Source organism: Chelonia mydas, chromosome 14, assembly GCF_015237465.2.
Source record: "Chelonia mydas isolate rCheMyd1 chromosome 14, rCheMyd1.pri.v2, whole genome shotgun sequence".
In the NCBI taxonomy this organism is placed as follows: Eukaryota; Metazoa; Chordata; order Testudines; family Cheloniidae; genus Chelonia; species Chelonia mydas.
The window spans coordinates 12,943,973-12,966,031 of NC_051254.2; the positions used below are offsets into that span (position 1 = coordinate 12,943,973).

General features: G+C 40.9%; 2 protein-coding genes across 8 annotated transcripts in view; one reads left to right on the forward strand and one right to left on the reverse strand.

The window, feature by feature from the left end:
* The first annotated feature begins 972 nt into the window (after positions 1-972).
* Positions 973-13,851, forward strand: LOC102929328 (ankyrin repeat domain-containing protein 40). Of its 2 annotated transcripts, XM_037915151.2 has the most exons (5): positions 981-1,248; positions 3,240-3,388; positions 6,038-6,529; positions 9,047-9,222; positions 10,610-13,851. In XM_037915151.2, exons 1-5 carry the CDS (start codon positions 1,115-1,117, stop codon positions 10,751-10,753), a joined length of 1,095 nt encoding a protein of 364 aa, XP_037771079.1. In that variant the 5' UTR covers positions 981-1,114; the 3' UTR covers positions 10,754-13,851. The 2 variants fall into 2 exon arrangements, with proteins under 2 accessions (XP_043384305.1, XP_037771079.1); XM_043528370.1 differs by lacking the exon at positions 6,038-6,529 and having other exon boundaries at positions 973-1,248.
* Positions 13,852-18,259: 4,408 nt separating this feature from the next.
* LUC7L3 (LUC7 like 3 pre-mRNA splicing factor) overlaps positions 18,260-22,059 on the reverse strand; it is a 36,661-nt gene continuing 32,861 nt past the window's right edge. Inside the window, exons 10-12 of one of the 6 annotated variants that reach the window (XM_027825196.3) lie at positions 20,232-20,372; positions 20,021-20,126; positions 18,260-18,698 (exon numbers count right to left, since the gene is read on the reverse strand). In XM_027825196.3, coding sequence (XP_027680997.1) covers positions 18,686-18,698; positions 20,021-20,126; positions 20,232-20,372 — 260 coding nt within the window. In that variant the 3' untranslated portion in view covers positions 18,260-18,685. Of the gene's footprint in view, positions 20,373-22,059 lie in introns of all 6 variants that reach the window. The other 5 variants (XR_003565047.3, XM_037915146.2, XM_007062768.4 and 2 more) reach the window with 5 other exon arrangements.

Below are 22,059 nucleotides of genomic sequence, written 5' to 3' on the forward strand. Positions count from 1 at the left end.
TAACACAGAGGGAGACCTTTTAGAATAGGACCTTCTGTCCTTTTTTCCTTTTGGATGGAGCAGTAATTCTGCCCTCATCTTTATGGATTTTCCAGGCCCATATATGTTCAGATTTCTTGCGTTTTCAGAGCGCCGCAGAAAGTATTTGATGTTAGGAATTAACATTTATTGCCACTATTGCCTTAAATTTTAAACTTCTTTTTGGGTACATGTGGTATCGAATGATGTCAGAAACATTGAGGGCCATCCACTCAGCTGTCTGAAAGGGTCTGACAATGTGTTGGAACTGTGGAATTGAATCACTAGGCCAATGTGAAAGTCAAATTTTAATGCACAAGCCTGTGAGCAAGACTTAACAGATACATATGGCAATGAAGTTCACTGCAAGGGGTACAGGAGTAGGTGACCAGGGTTCTGTTTCTGGACTGACTTGTTGTGTGGCCTTGGAAAAGTCACTTGACATTGAGATAATCAGAAAGTGAATAAAAAGAGCCTAAAGCTTTATTAATGATTATTAATTAACTTGAGGGAGAGATAGCTCCCTGGTTTGAACATTATTCTGCTAAACCCAGGGTTGTGAGTTCAAATCCTTGAGGGGGCCATTTAGGATCTGGGGCAAAAATGGGGGATTGATCCCGCTTTGAGCAGGGGGTTGGACTGGATGACCTCCTGAGGTCCCTTCCAACCGTGGTACTCTATTATTATTATTTAAATCTCATGATTTTAAGCCCAGCTCGTGATTTTGTTTTGGGGGCTGGGGAGCCGACATCTGAACGCTTGCTTGGGGTTGGCAACCCAGACAAAGGGTGGGAGCTGCAAACTGCCGGCTGAACACGATGCCCTCCCCAGGGCTGACTGAGCCTCTGCACCAGCCCGGGAGAGGGGGCGGCTCGCGATCCCCGTGTCCCTCCCCACAGCCAGGCCCAAGGCGGCCCAAGGCCCTGTGACGGGCTAGGAACGAAAGGGCGAGGCGCGGGGTGTCACTGGGAATAGGGCCCCTGCGAGGCGAGCTCCGGAGCGGCGGGCGGGCAGTCCGCTCCCGGGGGCGGGAAGGGCCCTGGGCCCGGGCGGAGGCGGCCAGGCCAGGGGGGCCCTGGTCCCCAGCGGGAGAGCGATGAGCGGCCCCCTGGAGGAGCGGGAGCTGCAGGAGAGGCTGCGGGAAGCGGCCGCTCTGGGGGACCTGGAGGAGGTGCGGCGCCTGCTGCGGAGCGGGGCGGACGTCAACTCCCCAAATGAGATCAACGGCTGGTAAGTGCCGCCCCCCGGCTGCCATGACCTCCTGCGCCTCTCCCCCCCCCGGCTGCTATAACCTCCTGCGTCCCCCCCCCCCCCGGCTGTTATAATCCGCTGCACCCCCCCCCCCCCGCTATAACCTCCTGCGCCCCTCCCCCCCGGCTGTTATAATTCCCTGCACCCCCCCCCCCCCCCCGGCTGCTATGACCTCCTGCGCCCCTCCCCCCCGGCTGCTATAACCACCTGTGCCCTTCCCCCCTCTCCCCCGGCTGCTATAACCTCCTGTGCCCTTCCCCCCCCCCCGCTGCTATAACCACCTGCGCCCTTCCCCTCCCCCCCCCCCCCCCCCGCTGCTATAACCACCTGTGCCCCTCCCCTCACTGGCTGGGACAGCTCAGTCGGTCACCCTCTGCCAAGGAGGTCTCTGCTGGGAGGGCTGGGGCGCGCTGCCTGAGGCAGGGCTGTGTGTGAGCAGGGCCTGGCAGCCCGAGGGGTGGGTGTGTGGATGGCCGGTCAGCCAGCCGGCCCCCATCCCTGTTGGTATCAGAGGAGGGGTTTGCGCTGGTGCCCTTGTTCTAAGTCTCTCTGGCCCGCCCTGCTCTCCCGCCCCAGAAGTGGCTGCATGACTCATGCTAACGTTTGTAAGGTGCCTTGGCCTCCTCGGGATGAAAGGCTCAGCTCTGTGTAAGGGAGGCAAGCGGGGCCTGTGGATAGCGCACTGGACTGGAACGAAGGAGACTTGGATTCTGTTCCTAGCTCGGCCAGTGGCCTGCTGGGTGATCTAGGGAACCTCACGTCGGCGCTCTGTGCCTTGATTTTCCCCTCTGTAAAATGGGATAATTATATTGATCTCCTTTGTAAAGTGCTTAGAGACCGAGCCATGAGAAATGTTATATAAGGCTAAGCATTATTATTAACAAAAGTGTGAATGCATGTAGCCTGTAAGGTTGGCACCACGCTTTATTCAGTGTGATTGCGTTAACATGGTAGTACTCTGATTTGTAGTATCAGGGCTCGGATTTATCTGTGTAGATGGGACCAAACTGAGTTATCTCATGTTACTGAACCATGATAAAGCCCTGGGTCAAAATTTTCAAAAGTATAACCCTAAAATGGGGGTTCCAGAGTTCTTATTTAGGTGTCTTAAGTCAGTAGCTGGATTTTTCAAAAGTGTTGAGTATCCTGCATCTCCCATTGACTTTATCAAGAGTGGCTTGATGCACTGTAGTACTGAAAAAATCGGACAGTTTTTAGTGGAGAAGGGCATAAGAAGACTCAATAGTTGGGAGCTGAAGTACAAATTTTTAACAGTGCAGGTGCTTTATTACTGAAACAAACTACCAAAGGCAGTGGTAGATTCTCCATCTATTGATGTCTTCAACTATGGATGCCTTTCTGGAAGATTTGCTTTAATCAAACACATTTTGGACTCAATACCTGGCTGAAATTGAATGGCCTGTGATACACAGAAGGTCAGACTTGGTGATTTATAGGCCCTTATGGTCCTAAAAATCTATGAATATATAAAATTGGACTGCTCGTTTATATGACTAAATGCGGACTTAGGAGGTCTAACTTTAGGCCCTCGTTTTTGAATTTTTAGTCCAAGTCTTTACAGGGGTCTACTATTGTCTGCTTTAATTTTTATTGCACTATATTATATAACAGTTAACATTGCTCAAGTACAGGGACTGCCATCACTGTATTTTATTAATAGCATGAAGCAGTGTTATTTTTGTTTGTTTAGCACTGACAATGTACTCAGTGCACACTGACTGATCGAGGTAAAGGAAGTCCCTGCCCCAAGGAATTTACAACTGAATCATGTTCAGTTTGAACGTGGAAGCGATTCTGGTGTCTCCCAAGTCACCCTTATTCTACATGCAACCTGAGGCAAATGGATTATTATTGTTGTTGGCACATAATGGTTTAGAACTCTGGATTTTGTGGTCGGGGTATAGTTCATTGGAACTACAAAGTCACCAATACATTTTTTTTACACACAGGACTTGTTTGCACTGGGCATGCAAACGGAACCATGCTGAAGTGGTCTCTTGCCTGATTGATGCAGGTGCTGATAAGGAGATTCTCACAGCTAAAGGAGAACTGGCAGCCCAGTTAACGTCAAAGAAAGAAATCAGGAAGATTATGGGAGGTACAATTTACATATTTTGACATTTATTCTAAAATAGTTGGTCTTAGTATTTAGTGGTTTTTCCCTAGTTCAATAGACTGACAGCATTTCTATTATAAAGAGAGGGTCCAGTCTTGTCCTTAAGTCACACCAGTAATGCTTACTCATACAAGTAGTTTCATTGACTTCACTGGCATAATTCATGCAAGGAAGGATTGCAGGTTTTTCTAGGGTTTATATCTTTGCTGTGAACATGTTTTGTGCCAAGATGAAACTTGTGTTAGATGAATTTTGTGGCAGTGAATTTTATGAGTTTACTTTTTTACTCACTTTCCAAAAAAGTTTTGCTCTTCCAATTCAGTTACCTGTTTTAAAAATTTTTTTAGATGGAGTGTGCCTTTCTATAATTGGTAATCCCTTATCTATGTATAGTTTAAAAGATTATACCCCATGTAGGTAAATATGTTAACGTCTTTTGATCTTCCATGTGCACGTACCTAGTGCCTTGCAGATATTTGTAAATGTATTCTAATATGTTGTAAGAAATTGTTGGAATCAGGACTCCCGAATTTTACTCCTGGTTCTGATACTGATTCACTCTGGGCAAGTTACTTTGGCCTCAGTCATGCTCCCGCGGAAATCAGTATAAATATAAGTGGAAGAATATTTTATGTCAAGCAAAGCCTGAGACAGAGCAGGTCAATATGGACCTTGCTATAGAGAGGAGACAGAGAGTAAGAGGGTGTATGCCGTTTGATTTGCATGACACATTCAGGTTTAAAGGTGATTGCTGATGTATTTCCTCATATGATTTTCAAATTTGTTCAGTGTGGTTATTATTTCACTAGTTAGATAAACCTATTTTACTTTTTTTAGTATGATACTATAGACTGATGATTGCCAACTGCAGTTCAAAAACTCCTCTTGCTAGGAAAGTGCTTTCTTAAGGCTTGTCTATATTGTCTTTACTACAATAATTATACCACTGTAGTGAAAGCGACATAAGCTAAACTGAAAAAAGGTACTCCTATTCGGGAATAAAGAGTGTGTGCACTATAGCAATATAATTATACCGGTATAACTTTATCAGTAAATTTCCCTGTGTAGATAAGCCCTTTGAGACCTCTTTTAGTTACAGAACTCAGAATGAAACTGCTTTTCCAACTCTCATTGAAGTGTTTCCATTGACTTAAATGGAGTTGAATCAAGCCTCAAGCCAAAGACTTTTCTGTATAAGCTCAAATAGACCTGGTCAAGCTGAACCAAAAGTCTTACAAGGCCATTGTATACAGAAGCAACTGCTACGTTTTAGGAGTGATGGCTTCCCAGAATGTCATAGCTGTGTTATGACTTCCTGGCAGTAAAATTTAACCTTCTCCATACACACGACAAAACACGTTGGTATATTTAAAAAGCTTATGCCACACACATGCAGAGAAGCAAGCCCAAAATTAGATATGTGACACTCTTAGAAATAGTGCAGATATGTCTGATTGAGTCCAGTGTTTCTGTACCATAGAAATTTCACCTTTTGTAACTTTCAGTGGGCATGCGTGTATATGTTAATGATATTTGTATGGGGAATAGGCCTCTTTTAAATTCAGGCTGGTAACTGACAATCCACAGAGTGTGTAATAGCTGCATGATTGCTGTGTAAATGCATATGCAGCTAAGTACAGGCTTCCATTACTATTTTCACAGTCATTTGTGTGATTGGTATAATCTTTGAAAACTGGTTTTTCCTTTGTCTGGGCAAAAATCTGTATCTGTTATACACACGCACAGCAGGACAACATGACTTGGGTTCTGACTTTTGAAAGTTTAGGCTGACATGTCCAAGGGAAATGAGCTCCCACATAATTCCTGCCTGATATGTTTGTCTGGTCACTAATAATTCATGCCCAGCTTTTTAAAGGAATTTAGGTGTCTAGCTCCCATTGATTTCAAAGGAAGTTAGGTATCTAAATACCTATAAAACCTGGGCCTCACTTACCAGGTATGGGATATGTGTCACTTTCACCCTCCTAAACAAATTTAGTTGTGCATCCCCAGGAAAACTGAGAGCATCTTGTTTGGGCTGCCTTGGCATTCTTATTGTTAATGGGCCTACGCCTGCAGTTCTTATTCAAGCCAAATTTGTTGCAATAGTTCAGCGAATGTGAGGACTGCAGGATTGGACCCTATGTTGAACACCTGCCAACTGAGAAAAATGTTCCACTTCCTTTGCTGGCATCTATGAAAACCAATTATTTTAAATAATGTCTTTAAAAAAATCATATCAAAACTAAGATTTAGCGAAGAAACTACTTCTCAATCTGATCCTTTCAGAGATGGTGAACAGGCATTGCTGTATTTAAAGGCATCGCTTGTATCTGCTTTGATGGTTTAATTATTTTTCTTTGGCTTTTTTTTTGGCTTCCCACTCAGAGTTTGTACAAAAATTTCTTCCCTCTTGATTTTTATTCTTTTCTTTCATTTCACACTGCCAACATTTTGCCATGTTTCCAAGTGCCCATAGGCTCAAGCTACATTGGTGCAATTCTTGTGATTTTTTGCAAGATGATGTAATTTTGTGAGACACAGTAGGAAAACTCTAATTTTAAATTTAAATTGGGGAATATGGTAATATTTAAATAACAAGTTTTTCTCTCTCTCTCCCCCGCCCTGAAGTGGAGGAAAATGAATTTCAAGAAGTGGAAGACTTAAACTTGCCAATTGTTGCAAACTATTTGGCCAATCCACCCTTCCCTTATGTTTACACTAAAGAAAGCAACAGCATTCCAGCCATCTCAACAGCATCCCAGAATGAAAGCACTTCCGTCTCTTCTGTTTCTCTGTGTGAAACTAGTCCTTGCTCATCAGCAACTCATGTCGAAAGCATATGCACATCCATGTCGTCACACAGCGAAGATCGTTTTCCTGTGGTACGCTCTAAGGAAGGCCAGCCCATCCCATCAGCACCCATCGTGGTGCCAGAATATCCAAAACCTAGAGTCCAGAATGGCCCCATTTGTCAGCCATCTATGTCTCATAATAGAGGCCTCTTTTCTCCAGTAGCATCTAAACAGCCTGTACCTCAGCAACAGAATGGCTCTCATACTGGGGCTGCACCGACATTTCAGCCACTTTTCTTCACCGGAACTTTTCCATATAATATGCAAGGTAACAAAGTGTAATTTTCCAAGATTGTGCATCCATGTTTGCATCTCTAGTTGGGAACTGAAGTGAGGGTGTGTTTCATGTTGCTCTTGATCTCTCTTTCCATCCTCTAGGAGGAGAGGTAGAAATGTTGCGGGAAATGTCAAAGGGACAGTATGGTGGCAGAAAGAGCGATCTAGTCCTGCTCTGTTTCAAATGCTCTCCCCATTCTGCTAACTAGAATAATTGTTGTATTATTTATACAGTACTATAAATGTGTTACAGACAATTACATCTGCTTTTCCACTTCTGGAGAGATTCCAGTCTAAAACCCAAACAATATAAAAATCACAAACTTTGCCAAATATGATACAAGGTGTAATAACTCTCTTGTAAACCAATACAACTTGTAATTTAGGGCTTGTCTATAGAGGGAGTTATTCTGGAATAGCTGGAATAAGAGTTAATCCACTTCAAATTCACACCCTGCTTTATTCCCGATTATTTTGTGTGTAGACAAGCCCTTAGTAACAAACTTAGCTTCTTTTTCTGAGTTTCCTTTACATCTCCTAATACTGTTTTCAAATGAATTTCATTGCTGTTGAAACCAAACCCTTCATTAGTCATACTGGGTCTGCTCTGTTACACTGATGTGAATTCAGAAAACCTTTCTTAAAGTCAGTGGAATTATTCGCAATTTACTCTAGTGTAACTGACCAGAATGTGGATAATTACATGCATCCTGTTTGCTCTCACAAGTGGAAGATCTCATATATCATTATAACATGATTATGAAGCTGTGCTGCTGTTTGTGTTTAATCAGAAAAATCTGTTTTAATTCCCATTTCAGCCATAAACTGAATTGTTAGAACCCCCAAAATAGAAATTGTATTCCAAACCAGTCATTTTGTCCTGTCTCCCGCCACCACCTCTTTATCAGGCCCCGCTGCTCACTGTAGACACAAATATACCACAAACTCCTAACATTGCCATCTCATAGAGCATGTGCAAACTGATTCAGCATTTCTGGTAGTTAAGAGGGCTCAGATGAAGAGAGATGCAGATTTTCTTCACTTGAGTTGCTGAGTCAGATCCAGCTTGAGCCCCTGAGCCTGCAGGCGACTCCATGCTGGAAGACCCCTGAACCTGTGCAAGCCCCAGATGTCAGTGAGGTTCCATGCAGTCACACGGGTGTGAGAATTTGAGATTGGAACCTCTGAAAATTTTTCTGTTAATCCTTCAGTTTAATCTTTGTGGGCTTTGCAACATTACTTTGTCTGGCTGATGGACAGGTGTCCATATCACAAAACTAGCACTATTGTCCCCCTTGATGAAAGAGCAAAGACTGACTAGACTATCAATTCTCAACTACTTTCTTGCTTCCTGAGGTGGTCCCTCCAGCTTAGAGTTGAGTGTTAATAAGTTTGCACCACACTTGTCTCTGCTGTATCTGATCTGTGTGGAAGGCTTCCAGAGACCATGGTACATATCTGGCCCCCATTACAGTAGTTAGTCCTGAGGGCATTCTCACCAAAAAATTCTGTGGACATTTTAAAATTCTGCAAGTTTTATTTGTCAATAAATAAATACAGAGGCTTCAGCATGGCAGTGGGGAGCACAGGCTACTGGCTGGCAGGAGGTCTGGGTGCAGGAGGGCTCCAGATGCAGGGGTTGAGGTTCAGTGGGGTAGGGTTCAGGTATGGAGGGCTAGGGGAGTTCTGGATGTACCTGGTGAGGCTTGGCAGGGGTGTCTGGGTATGGGAAGTCCAGATGCATGGGGGTTCGGTGGATGGGGGAGCAGCTCCCCACACAGTGACCCTTTCCTCCCCAGTTGAGGCGCGATGAGGGCAGGAGGATGCTGAGCTGGGGGAGGTTTCTGGGGGTGGTTCTGACACAGCCCCAGACACTTCTTGCACGGGAACTGGAAGTCCTGTCCTTTCCTGCCTCCAGCTCAGCCACGACAAGCAGCTGATCCCGGGCTCAGGGTAGGAGCCACTGGCTGGGGTGTTCCCAGCCCTGCAGTGATTTACCTCTCTGCCGGCTGCTTGAAACAATGTACCTGATCTGCTAGGGAGTGGTGTGTGACTGCTCTTGCAGCTTCCCTGTCAGAAAGTCATTTTTCTGCTGGAAAGCAAAGAAATCTGGGGGGGACATGAATTCAGTGCACACGCAGTGGTGCAGAATTCCCGTAGGAGTATACAGTAGTATCTGTGCTATCATGAGCACTAAATTCACAGGGGAGAAGAAAGAGGAATCCATTCTGATAGAGACTTTAGAATATTGTATAATTTTCTTTTAAATAAGCCCATATCATTTTAAGGTTTCCTCTGTAGTTTTGGGTTGTTTCCTTCATTGTGGATATGTGTTACTGGACTTTATATGGGTATCTCAGGTTTAAATCCTTGTAAGAGTGACTCTGGTGTTATGCCAACAAAATCTGAATTCAAATAATAAAATGTAAATTCTCCCTCAGTTTCAGTCAAGATTATATCAGACCTCTTCCCACACCATAATTATTATTATTATTATTTTTTTTACTAGAACTGGTGCTTAAGGTAAGAATTCAGAACCTTAGGGAAAATGACTTCATTGAGATTGAATTAGACAGACAAGAACTGACCTATCAGGATCTACTCAAAGTCAGTTGCTGTGAACTGGGTGTTAATCAAGAGCAAGTGGAGAAGATTAGGAAGTTACCAAATACGTTGGTAAGAAAGGTAAGAGGAACTTCCATATTTAATTGCTTATCGGATATTATTCATTTCATTTCTCTGTTACCTTGGACTTTGGAGTACAAAGATCAGCTACTGACTTTAGACTCCAAAGAATTGCACTCTCTTCACGAACTGACGACCACATAATTTTTTTTTAAGTATTCAGGCCCAAAGAAATATTTCATAGGAAGGAAATAATGCAGTTTCATCATGATCTAGTAAAAAAGTATTTCTTTTTATCAAAGTGGACAATAAACTCTCAAAGCAGGTGAAATCACAGGCACCTATAGTTGCCAGGTATTTGAAACATAAGACTGAAAGCACAATGTGCATGTTTCTCTCTTGAGCATGTCATTAGTATGTGGAAATGGAAGTATCTTTGTGTGTGTGGCGGTGGGGGGGGGAGAATACCCTACCTCAGCTTTTGTTGCAAATAATGTATAAGGGTACCCCATCAGCAATGTAAACATTCCTTTGTGTTCAGACAACACAGCTCTCGTGGGGCTGTGTCTGAAATCAACTGGCCTTGTCTGCATGACTTTCAGTTAATCTGACACATGCACTGACCTTAGCAATGTTCCGGTCAGATCCTTTTACTGCTTAATTCAGTAAGTACAAACAGTGGGTACTTGAAGAATGGAAAAGTCATCTTAACGGTATTGAGAGATTCCATCATGGAGCAAAACAAATAATGACACATCTGTTAACTAGAAAAAATAGTACTTGTACCTCGGGGTGGGGCAAACTTTTTGGCCTGAGGGCCACATCTGGGTGGGGAAATTGCTTGCAGGGCCGGGGCAGGGGGTTGGGGTGCAGGAGGGGGTGCAGTGTGCAGGAAGGGGCCAGGGGTTGGGGCAGAGGAGGGGTGCGCGGTGTATGAGGGGGCTCAGGGAAGGGGGTTAGGGTGCAGGAGGGGTGTGGAGTGCAGGAGGGGGCTCAGGGCAGGGGGTTGGGGTGCAGGGTGCAGGAGGGATTCAGGCTCCAGCCTGGTGCCGCTTACCTGGAGTGGCTCCTGGGGGCAGCGGCATGCACTGGGGCCAGGGAAGGCTCCCTACCTGCCTGCCCTGGCCCCACGCTGTACCACTCCGGGGAGCGGCTGACACCTGTGTGGCCCCTTGGCGGGGTGAGAGGGCGCGCAGAGGGCTCTGCATGTTTCCCTCGCCTGAGGGTACCTCCCCCAAAGCTCCCATTGGCCGTGGTAACCCGTTCCTGGCAGAGCTCTCTGCCTCCTCCCCCCCCCCAAAAGCCCTGAGGGGCCGGATCCGGCCCACGGGCCGTAGTTTGCCCACCCATGTTGTACCTGGCAGTTGGTTAATGCTTGCTTTCACAGGCTTGACCTTGTTTATACACATTTGTAGACATTTGCTTTTTTTGTTTTCATCCTTTTAAGGACAAAGATGTTGCAAGACTTCAAGATTTTCAAGAACTGGAGCTGGTTCTAATGAAAAGTGACAACTCTCGTTTTAGAAATGCTGCATCAACACTGACGGAGAGGTCTTGCTACAATAGTAAAGCATCAAAGCTGACTTACTGAACTTTCTAGGATGTGAGAATTATATGCTGCTGTCTTCTGAAGCAGTGGATTAACTGTGTATGAAACCTTAAGTTATTGTTAGGGTTAATATTTTAACTAATAATAGTGTATCTTTGATATTTACTATCCCCTTTGCTTTTTTTTAACTTAATATTGTATTCAGATGAAGGGTACCTCATTTGTCTATTAAGCTGACATGCTTCAGATACAAGTCAATAAAGTTTACTGGTTGTATCTGGCATAAGAAGACAGCTGGTCAACTGTTGGCATGAAAAGTAAAGACTTCTGGAAAAATCAATCAGGCACAGTTAGATAGCTGTATCTTTTCTGCATAAATTTGGGCTTCTATGGCTTGTGGCAAAACTGTTGCCCCCTGAAAATGTAAATACTGCCCTTATTTCTCAGACTCCTCTGGGTGCAGTCTCTTTCTGCTGTCACCAAAACTTTTAAGTGAACTGATGAAGATATAAGGGTTTGTATTAGAGAGAGAGACAGTCTTCAAGAATTTGGTTTTGTACTGCTTTCTCCTTCCTCAGTCTATGAAGAGTCTCAAATCCATGTTTGGGAGTGGAGTTTAGCCATCTGATTACTGTACACAGTACCTGGCTCACTGAGTCTCTTACAACTGCTCTAAGTGTGAAGTAGCATGCCATGATGTCTTTTAGAGGAGTGGTCTTACTGCTCAAAGTGAAAAGGAGGACTTGTGGCACCTTAGAGACTAACCAATTTATTTGAGCCTAAGCTTTCGTGAGCTACAGCTCACTTCATCGGTGCATCACGAAAGCTTAGGCTCAAATAAATTGGTTAGTCTCTAAGGTGCCACAAGTACTCCTTTTCTTTTTGTGAATACAGACTAACACGGCTGCTACTCTGAAACCTGCTCAAAATGGTCCACAGAACTCACCCATTGTAACAACCACACAGGGACAGCTTGCTAAAATCAGGTTCCCAGATGTCAAAATGCCATTGATGTTTAGTAAATACCTTTATTTCTCTTCCCCAAACTAATATGTGACCCAACTGAACAAAATGGGATAACTTTTAATATTTTGTTCTTAAAATATTGATTTTTTTTTTAAAAGTAAACCTTAGCTGCACTGTTGAACAAATGTATTAGATCGTCAAAGCAAATGAAAGTTACATATGTGGTTGTGTTTAAAAGGAAACTGCCCTGTTTGACTGTATATTTAAATTTTTTTTGTGGGTATCAATTTCTTTTAAAAACCTATATACTTGTCCACTTGGCAAGCATTAATTATGCCCTATGATTCAAATAGTGCTTTAATGCTTTTTAAAAAAATCTCTTCTAGGAACTAGTCTCATTGATACTCACAGTTCAGGGAAGCTGGGTTAAATTCAGCGGCCTTTGCAGTAGGAGCACAATACTAGAAAATATTTGTTGTTGAGAAGTATCAACTCCAGAGGGGAGAGTCTGCTCTTGCTTAGCCAAACCCAATTAAGGGAACATGTGAATGGAAAAAGAGGCACCATCAGAAGCAATTAACATATGCACCTGGAGCTGTTTCTAAACTGATTCTGTATGACACATTCGTCCCACAACTGTTGCATTACATTGCATGAGCTGGTGTCACTTAAAGCGTGTCAAAAGCTACAGCCAATTGAGTAATCCAATAGCTTAATGTTGCTGGACGCTTTATAGCACTATGTTAAAAACTTGAATCTAAGCTACTTAAGCTCTTAATTTTTCAGAGCAAGTCTATAGACTTAGCCTGGGCAGTGTAAATTTAAAACATATATCACATTTGCGATCAAATACTATATTTTCAAGTTGTTTTTTCTCCCAAGGAGACTGGGTTTACTTTTGTTGCTGGGCGTACTAATCTCTAGCAGTTCTGAAAACACTTGACTACCCTGACTCTGATGAAGGCTAGGTGGATGTGCAGAAAAACTAGAAATGGCAATTCCAGATTGAGTAGGAAAGCTGGCCTTTCTTAGACTTAAATAAACATCTCCTACCGGAGTGACTTTCAATTAAAAATGTAACCTAATTTATAAGAGATCTAATATTGATTCCATCTCCAACTCTATTTCTTTATTAAGCTATATTAGAGCAGCTGCATTTAAATAGCTGCTTCTTGCACTACTACCCCAAGAAGAACGTGATAAACCATAGGGATTTTTTTATGTGGATTGCAGCGTATAATATTGGAAATGATTTAGTGTAATACACTGCATAGGGGATAGCTTCCCCTTGCAGTAACTAATGCTCTGTTTGACTAACATGTTTTCACACGCCATACAACTGATGGCACATATTGGTTTATATTTATACATTTCTGAATTTGACTAGACAATAACAGAATGTGGCAAATGCAACACAGATAAAATCCAAAACATAAAGATGAGTTAAAGTTACTAGCACTTTCCTTTTGATCACTGAGCTTTTGCTTAACTGGCTCAAAAATACATTACTGCATTCTAGGTCCTTTCCCTATTCTAACACTCCACCAATGAAAGCCTCCAGCGATATGCACCTGTGGTCTAATCCTTCTGCCTTCTAATTCAGTCTGACAGTACTCTCCCCTGTTCTGTCCATACAGTGGTTGGACTGCTCGTGAGGCCTGATTCAACTCCTACTCAACTGAAGGCCCCATCAGTACTTAGTCCAACCTGATACTCCCTGTGGTGGGGATTTGGCCTATGTACTTGCCACTGTAGTGTCGGGGTTATTTCAAAGTGAATGCTAAACTGTTTGGAAACAACAGTAGCTATGTAGATCAAAATTAAGAGTATTCACAGCTAGTTTTGCCGATCCTATGGTTTAATGCGTGTAGGACATTCACTTTTACATAAACAATGTAACAGAATTGTCCAGCAACTAATAGAAGTGATTCTATTTTAATAAGCTTTATTTTCTCTAATTCATGACAACTAACCATCAACTTGATATGCAACACAACCTTTGCTAAAGAACTACTAACTGTAAAAATATAGTGCTGGTAACTGAGCAGATCTATGCATTCAGAGAAATATTTTTGTATGTTTTATGAAGTTTGATAAAATTTAAAGGACACTAACTATGTTAATGGTGAATTTATTTCTGTTCATTGAATAATAAAGATGTCAGTGTAAAAAAAGTTTAAACTTCCAGGGATGATGATGATGATTTTTTTTGCATTACCAACTTGTATTGAAATGACAGGGCTACTTTTAAAGCTTGCAGATTTCTTTTAAATTTGTTTTTAGTCCTAGACCTCAGTTCCTAAAAGTCAATTAATGAGTACTTAACACCAAGCATGTAAGGTCAGGTGTGAGACCGCTGAGGAAAGAGGCTTGAGGCTGTTTACAAATCTGTGCATCTTGTCTTTAGCATACTGTATCAGTTAGTCAAACAAACAGCAGCTGAGCGTAACACTGGCAGAGCTTTCTTGCTTTCTATAAGGGCGGATCTGTGCCCAGTTCAGCTAAGGGGGTGTAAAAATGCTGACTGCTAAACAAGTGACATTTGCCTTTGTAAAAGACAACAAGGCTTAATGTAGAAAAGGGGTCAGGAATGATAAAAAAGTTGCTAAAAGAATTGACAGCAAAGTCTTCAAAAATAGGATTAAAATGCCTTTAAGTACCTCAACTCAGCCTCCAGGCCCTAAGAATAGTGATGGTGGGTCAGACCAACGGTCCCTCTAGCCCAGTAGCCTGCTGTCCAAAAGTGGCCAATGCCAGGTATGTCAAAGAGAATGACCAGAACAGGCACCTACTGTGTGATCTAGTCCATTGGTCACTCCCAGCTTCTGGCAATCAGAGGCTAGGAACAGCCAGAGCATGGGCATTGCATGCTGACCATCTTAGCTCATAGCCATTGCTGGACCTATCTGCCTTGAACTGATCTAGTTCTTTTTGGCCTTCACAACATGTTTCGTTGTGTGAAGATGTCCTTCCTTTTAAACCTCCTGTCTATTAATTTCAGTGGCAAAAAGAAAAGGAGTACTTGTGATGACATACATCCCCTCCCCACCATCCTGGGTCTTGAAGGGGTAAATAACACTTTCTCCACACTGGTCATGATTTTATAGACCTTTGTCCCAGTCTTTTTAATCTCTCCTCATATGGAAGCTGTTCCACACCTTCATCATTTTTGTTTCCCTTTTCTAATTCCACACATCTTTTTTGAGATGGGGCAACCAAAACTGCAGGTAGTATTCAGGGTGTGGACATACCATGGACTTCTATCATGGCATTATGCTATTGTCTTATTTATCCCCTTCCTAATGATTCCTAAGATTGTTTTTTTTTTGACTGCTGTTGCACATTGTAGAGTCATTGGGGCTAGTTCTCTGAAAACATCCGCTCAATCTTTTTAAGTGGTAAGAGCTAAATTAGATCCCATTATTCTGTATGTATAGTTGGGATTCTATTTTCCAATGTGCATTACTTAACGCTGAATTTCACCAGCCATGTTGTTGCATAATCACTGTTTTGTGAGATCCCTTTGTATTTTTTCAGACTGCTTTGGTCTTGAGTAATTTTGTCACCTCACTGTTTTCCAGCTCATTGGTGAGTATGTTGAATTCTACAGGGCCCAGTAGTTGGGGGTGGGCAGGGTGAGCGGTCACTACTCTCCATTATGAAAACTGACCATTTATTCCTACCCTTTGTTTGCTGTCGTTTACTGATCCATGAGCACACCCTTCTTATCCCATGATTACTTACTTGGCTAAAGAACTTTTGGTGAGGGACCATCTCAAAGGCTTTCTGAATGTCCCACTACACTGTATCCACTAGATCAGTGGTTCTCAACCACAAGTACATGTACCCCAGAGGTACACAGAGGTTTTCCAGGCGGTGTATCACCTAATCTAGATACTTGCCTAGTTTTACAACAGGCTACATAAAAAGCACTAGCGAAGTCAGTACAAACTAAAATGTCATACAGACAAAATGAGAAAGTCAACAATTTTTCAGTAATAGCGTGCTATGAAATGTATTTTTATGTCTGATTTGGTAAGCAAGTAGTTTTTAAATGAGGTGAAATTTGGGAGTAAATAAGACAAATCTGACTCCTGAATGGGGTACAGTAGGCTCAGAACCATTGTGCTAGATCACCCATGTCCATGTTTATTACATTCTTTGTGGTGATTAACAGATTGTAAAGTGAAATCATGACTCAACAAACACCACACTGACTCTTCTGCCAACAAATCATGTTCATCTAATGTGTCAGATAATTCTGTTCCTTACTATCGTTTCAACCTATTTGGTTTGTACTGAAATTGAGTTTAGCGGCTTGTAAGTGGCAGGATCACCTCTGGAGCCCTTTTTAAAAAATGTGTCACTTTAGCTATCCTGCAGTCATCTGATTTAAATGATAGATTACATAACCTCAGAAGTTCTGAAGTCTTGGGGGGGGGCTGACTATCTTCTCCTTGCCTCTGCAGAGTTTACAGACCAGTTCTTCACAGAAACCCTTAAGAGCTTTTAAGTTATACACCTGAACTGAAAAAATGCCCAGCTTCTGCCTTGTTCTTTGGAGAACTGGATCTGTAGCATTTGGACTGCCTGTTTTGAAGTTTATCAGAATCTGAAAGAGATGTTGCAACTGAGAAAGCATGTTTTACTGTGCATTTTTCCTTAGTATAGATCATACTGACTTAGAAAAGCTACAACCCCTTTTCTACGTTTCATAGTTTGCCATTAATCAGGCATTCAGCAAACTATGTACTTTCAGTGACAGCCTCCAGAGCACTGAGTTTGTGTAGTGCAGTAGAATTCCTCACCTTTTATAAGAAAATAGTTTGAGTTTCTTGTTCTACTCAGAATAATGGCCTAACTGATGTGTCTTAACATGAACTTTAGCATGTTAAGCTGCCTTTTCTTGACTAGTGTTTTAGAAGATATTAGATCAAGCTAGCGAGCTCAATTTAATTTTAAATCTTAGGCAAAACAAGGCCTAAGCTCATCTAGGGGCTGAAGTTCCACTGCCTTGCCTCCAAAGCTTGTTTAATCATTTTATAAAAATGTGTAAAGTGCAAAATGCTACTATATAACAGTGAGGTCACGGGCACTGAATGGGCAGGACAGATTGGAGCATCATGTCTACAGTTTCAACTACAGTGGCCAAAACCTAGAGATCAGATATCAGAATGACATTTTCAACATCTCCAATTTCTAAGGACAGAGAAAGTCCATTTGACATGAATCCTAATTAGAGCCATTTAAATTTTAATGATCACTCCCCCAAACTGTTAAATTCTGTGTGTGCAACTGCATAGAGCACTCAAAATGTGAGAGATTCTTTCCGAAACAATGTTTACTATAGAAGACTCACTTATCTGTATGCACAAGGGCAAATATCAGTATGAAGAGACACTGCTTTAGTAAGATTTGATCCACAGAATCAAAATGCAGTGTACAAATCACATACAATCAGAATTCCACTGTTTATCATTTCACCAAAAAAGTATCATTTTTGTGAATTCTCCATTTTCAAGATGAGATGCAATATGCTTAAAAAGGTATGAAGTCAGCTGAAACTGCTGAAAGGAAAAGGCACCATATTAACTTCTCTCAAGCCACAGGTTTTAATAAAAACATTTATCATTCCTTCATAGATTGGTGTTCAAGTCCAGGATTCATACAAGTAACATGAAGGAAAAGTCTGACATGGCCACAGCCACCATATTACCTTCTTGTGACTTCATTTTGAAGAGTGTAATGCAGCAAAATGTTTCCTTTAAACACATTTCTTTCAAAAAGCACCCTTATTATTTAATCAGTTGAGCTACCCTTTAATACAATAAAAGTATCACAAAAAAGCTGAGGAGGAGAGGGGAATGAAATGAACACGTTTACAATTGCTTTAATATACAAATTACATGCACTTGCTAATTATAACCACTCTCTAATGACGAGATTTTTAACTGCTAGTAGGATGCAAGTCTGAAGTCAGTGTGGTGCCTTGTACTAGAACAAACATTTGCACCAACATCTCTATTTGACACTGCTCTAAAAATTTAAAGAAACTCTAGGATTTAACTTACCCAAAACAGGATGAGGGAAAGACAGATCCCAGCCTGAGTTCCTCACTGATCCTATTCCCTATCACCCAGTTTAGGTAAAATAAAACCTAGATTTGTGCTCTAATCTCCATTTTTTTATTATGAAGGGCTGGCATTAAGAATTGGTGCATTAAGAGAAAAATTCAAAGACTTTCCAAAAATACTGGATATGAACCTTATTAGAGAATTGCAGCAGTATCTTTGTTCTGTGATTCTGTGTTTGACTGCTAAGAAAAATACATTGTGGCAAAAATCATGCCACTTGTGATAATAATGTGCATCTGTTCAATAAAGGACCAGGAGTTTGATGAAGGTGATCAGCTCAGTTTTAAAACATGAGACTAACTGGAGGAATCAAAAGCAAACACCAGCTGAACAAACTAAACAAAATCCATAAAAGCCAAATTAATGGACTAAGCTTGAAGATATGAATAAATTTATTAGGAAAAAAGTGTATTAATACTAAATGTTTAATGACAGACAATCAAATCTGTAACAGAAATTCAAAGATACTTTATTTCCATTTCTGGTATATCAAGCAGCTAGATATATCCTAGTTGTAAAAATGGGATTCAACTTAGTTTAATTCACACAAATACTAAACATTTATTCTTGTGTTTCAAAGTCCAAGAATGAAATCTTGCAAATAAACACTGAGCAAGCCATGGGTTCATGTTATGTTTGTTTCTTATCTTAAAAAGTCTTAAAGAAAAAAAATGATACAGGACTTATATTCTCAGTGGCATGTATGTTATTAACTCATCCCTCTGCACTCTGGGAGGTAACAACAGTCCTGAATTAATTTTATAAAAAAAATTCTAACCGAACTTTATATTTTTCTATGCCACTACAGCTTTCTTTCACCTCATTTAAAGCAGATCTTCATTGCAAGCTGTCTTCCGGATTCTTCGCAGATTCTTCATGTGGTAGCCCTGTAATGCAAAATTTTGGGAAAGCAAACAATTAGACAACGTAAAGCAAGGTTAGTTTGCCACTTCTAAATATCGGCCCAGTTCTTAGCTGTCATCTTACTCTACTAAAACTTCAACATTGAAAATTAGGGGCTCCAGAAGCAATAATGCAATCTTAATGGTCTAATGATCAAACCTTAAGTGTTTAAGAGTTCATAGTGTAAACACTGAAACTATACTAATAGTTTATATTGCAAGTAGCTAATTTATCAGCTGTCTTCTCCAATGTTAGCTCCTTATTTTAGGAATACATCAAAAACCATTTATGTACGCTTAAGTTAGGTCAAAAATGGAAAAACTTTTAAAGTTTTTTTAATATCTATATATTTCCTAATGTTTAGTTTCTTCATAATAAATGAGAATTGTCAGCATACATCCTTGCCATGTAATATTAAAAATTTTAGGCATCAGCCTTTGTATTTACATTTGCTTTACAAGTCTGGGATCAGCCATTATACTGCTCTGTACTATGGCTGACTGCAAATTCTCCTACACAGTAGGAAATATTAAACACATACCTCTTAAAGACTTGAATTGCATTGAATGTAACAAGGCGATTATTATGTAGTATTTATTGCATTTAAAACTCTTAAAGATATCTAATTCTGGGCAGCACTGCATCCCTACACACAGTTGAAAGAAAATTCCATTCTGTTAACATCAGATTTATAGTTTTCACACAATACACAAAAAATCCTTTTCACTTTCTTGTAAATAAAAACACAACAGTAAGCTTAAAGATTACAGGCAACAGCATTCAAACATGGATGTGGGTAGAGAAAGGAGTACCTGGCATGAGTACCTGCTTAGTTTGACTGAATCCTTGATTTTTAATTTGGCTTTTCATGGGCCGCTCACAACACCAACGCTGTGTGAGGTATGGTAGTCAGCTGCAATAATTCATAAACCCTACACTTCCATCAATCCAATGCTACTGGCTCTCGAGTTACAGAACAAACTGCATTAGAATGCAAGGCAATAAAGCAAAAAAACTAGAAACATCCTTGACAAAGAAATACTAGCAGTTTATATAAAAACAAAGTAGTCCAACATGTGCCTCAGAAATATTAAGTATTAAAGCAAATGTTTCTGCTGATGTACCAACACAATATGGACTTAAATACAAAAACAGTTCAATTTTTTTAAAAAAAACGACAAAATCCCTAAAAATAAAAAAAGGATAATTAAATTTTCTATGGAGACTATATTACAAATATGTTCCAAAGAGGCACACTAATGGGGGCATGAGTCTGCTACAAAATAGCTGAGACAAAACAATGTACCTCAAAATGTTTTGCAGGACTACACTGTCTTTTCCTTCAGAAGGTGCTTTAGTATGTCTTCTTACTTGGCTTAGCTCCATCTTCATCTGTGCATACTTACGCTGCACTGTTAAACAGTAACAAAAAGCCCTAATCAAAGTTTGAAATAATGCACTTACCTCTGTCTGATCTGAGGTCATATCAGATCAGTTTTAATTGGACTGAGTGTCACCTTCAGATTTAATGTCTTCATTGGTCCCATTGACCTCATTCTTAGTATCACTGTCCTTCGAGTCTGTATTTCTGTCTTCACTCTGTTTTTCTCGACTACTGGACTTCATACTACTTTTTTTATCATCAGATGCCCTCTTTTCTGCCATGAAAGAAGACATTAACCATGGATTTCAAAGTAGAACACATTGCACATGTGAGGAGTGGAACACAGGAGGTGGGACAATCTCAAATTGGAAACAGTAACCAAGTCACAGTTATAGACATAGGCTTTAGAGTAACACATTGAAGAGGGAAAAAGAAGCAAAATTAGAAGTGGTGAAAAGGAGGAAGGACAGCATAATAGCATTGTGACGATTACTCAACTTTACCATGAGATATATAAATTGGGAAAAAGTGTAACGAACAATGTATGTGGATGTGCTTCACGACTGCTTTACCACTGGATTCAGTATTATCCTCTGAATAGATTTGTGTGTGTGAGAGAAATGTGCCGAGGGAGGCTATTCAGTCCGTAATTAACCATAGTTGCAGAGGGAAGAAAATAAATCAACATCCAGGAAAAACAAGCAACCATAACTTAGCTACGTTTAAAATAAGAATCAAAGGGAATATCAAAGTCAACTTCAACAGGACAAAATGTAATGGTGCTTGTCTGAGGTATGTTATTAATCCTTCACCTTTAAATGATAAAAGACTGGGGAAGAAAGACTGCTAGAGATATAAAGGCACTATTTTACAAAACAAATGAGCAACAGATTGATGGGACCCCAGTTTCTTCAAGAACTAGGAGGGTGAATGGTGAATAAAGAATTAGATATATTGCTGAAAAATTGGTATTTTCTTTTCCTCTACAATCATCAGGTAGAGTGAAGAAAATGTAACAGAAGCAACAAAGTTTTCCAGGGAAAGAAAAAAAAAAAATTCACACATTTACAGTTGAAGTTTAAAATCCATATTGTCCGGAAACTGAATAATTGCAAATTTAAAAACAAAAAATTAACCTGTATCACTTCAAACCACAGGGCCAACCTTCTGCCCAGTAGATGGAGACTGCAAAAACAAACTCTTGGAAGTCAGTATATAGACAAGAACATTGACTCTCTCTCAGATTGGCACAGCAATTCTACACTTTATAAGACAGAAGGGAAAAAGTTAAGTTTGAAGAGAGAAGTAGTATATCTACACAGAGAAAGTTTGCACAAGTTTTATTAGGACAGACCACCAAACAGCAAGGAAAAACAGCCAAAAGCAAACCCACAAGAGGCAGGACAACTGCCTAAAAAACACTGGAACTGAAGAAGCACATCCTGCCTATAGTGCTTGGAAAGAGCATTTAGTGATGTCCAAATAGCTAACTGGAGAAGTTTTTTGATAGTGTTGCATATCTGTCTGCCCTCAGTATTGCAGCTACTCAGATGGATTGCACTCTAACTGACCTTGTTGAAAAGTCTTCTCTTTGTGCCTTAAAGGTATCTCCGATGCACACATAGATCCACTGAGGAACAGAAGTCTTGTTTCCCTGCAGAGGACTAGTAGTCAGTCCAATAATCTGATCTTCTATCCTATGTAAATATGATAGGTCATAATAGCCCTATGGATGTGCAGAGTGTGCAGTTTTTTGGGTTTGGACAGATAGGAAAGAACTTTTTTGGAAGATATAAACATTAACCTGTGATACAAAAGATGAAGCTATACAAAGAACCCCCGTCTTTGAGGACCTGAAGAACAAGAAAATTACATCATAGCTCCTGGAGTTTGCTAATGAGAACTGAGCAAATATTTGTAACAATTAATCTGTAATGAATTTAGCTTCCTTCGGCACCAGT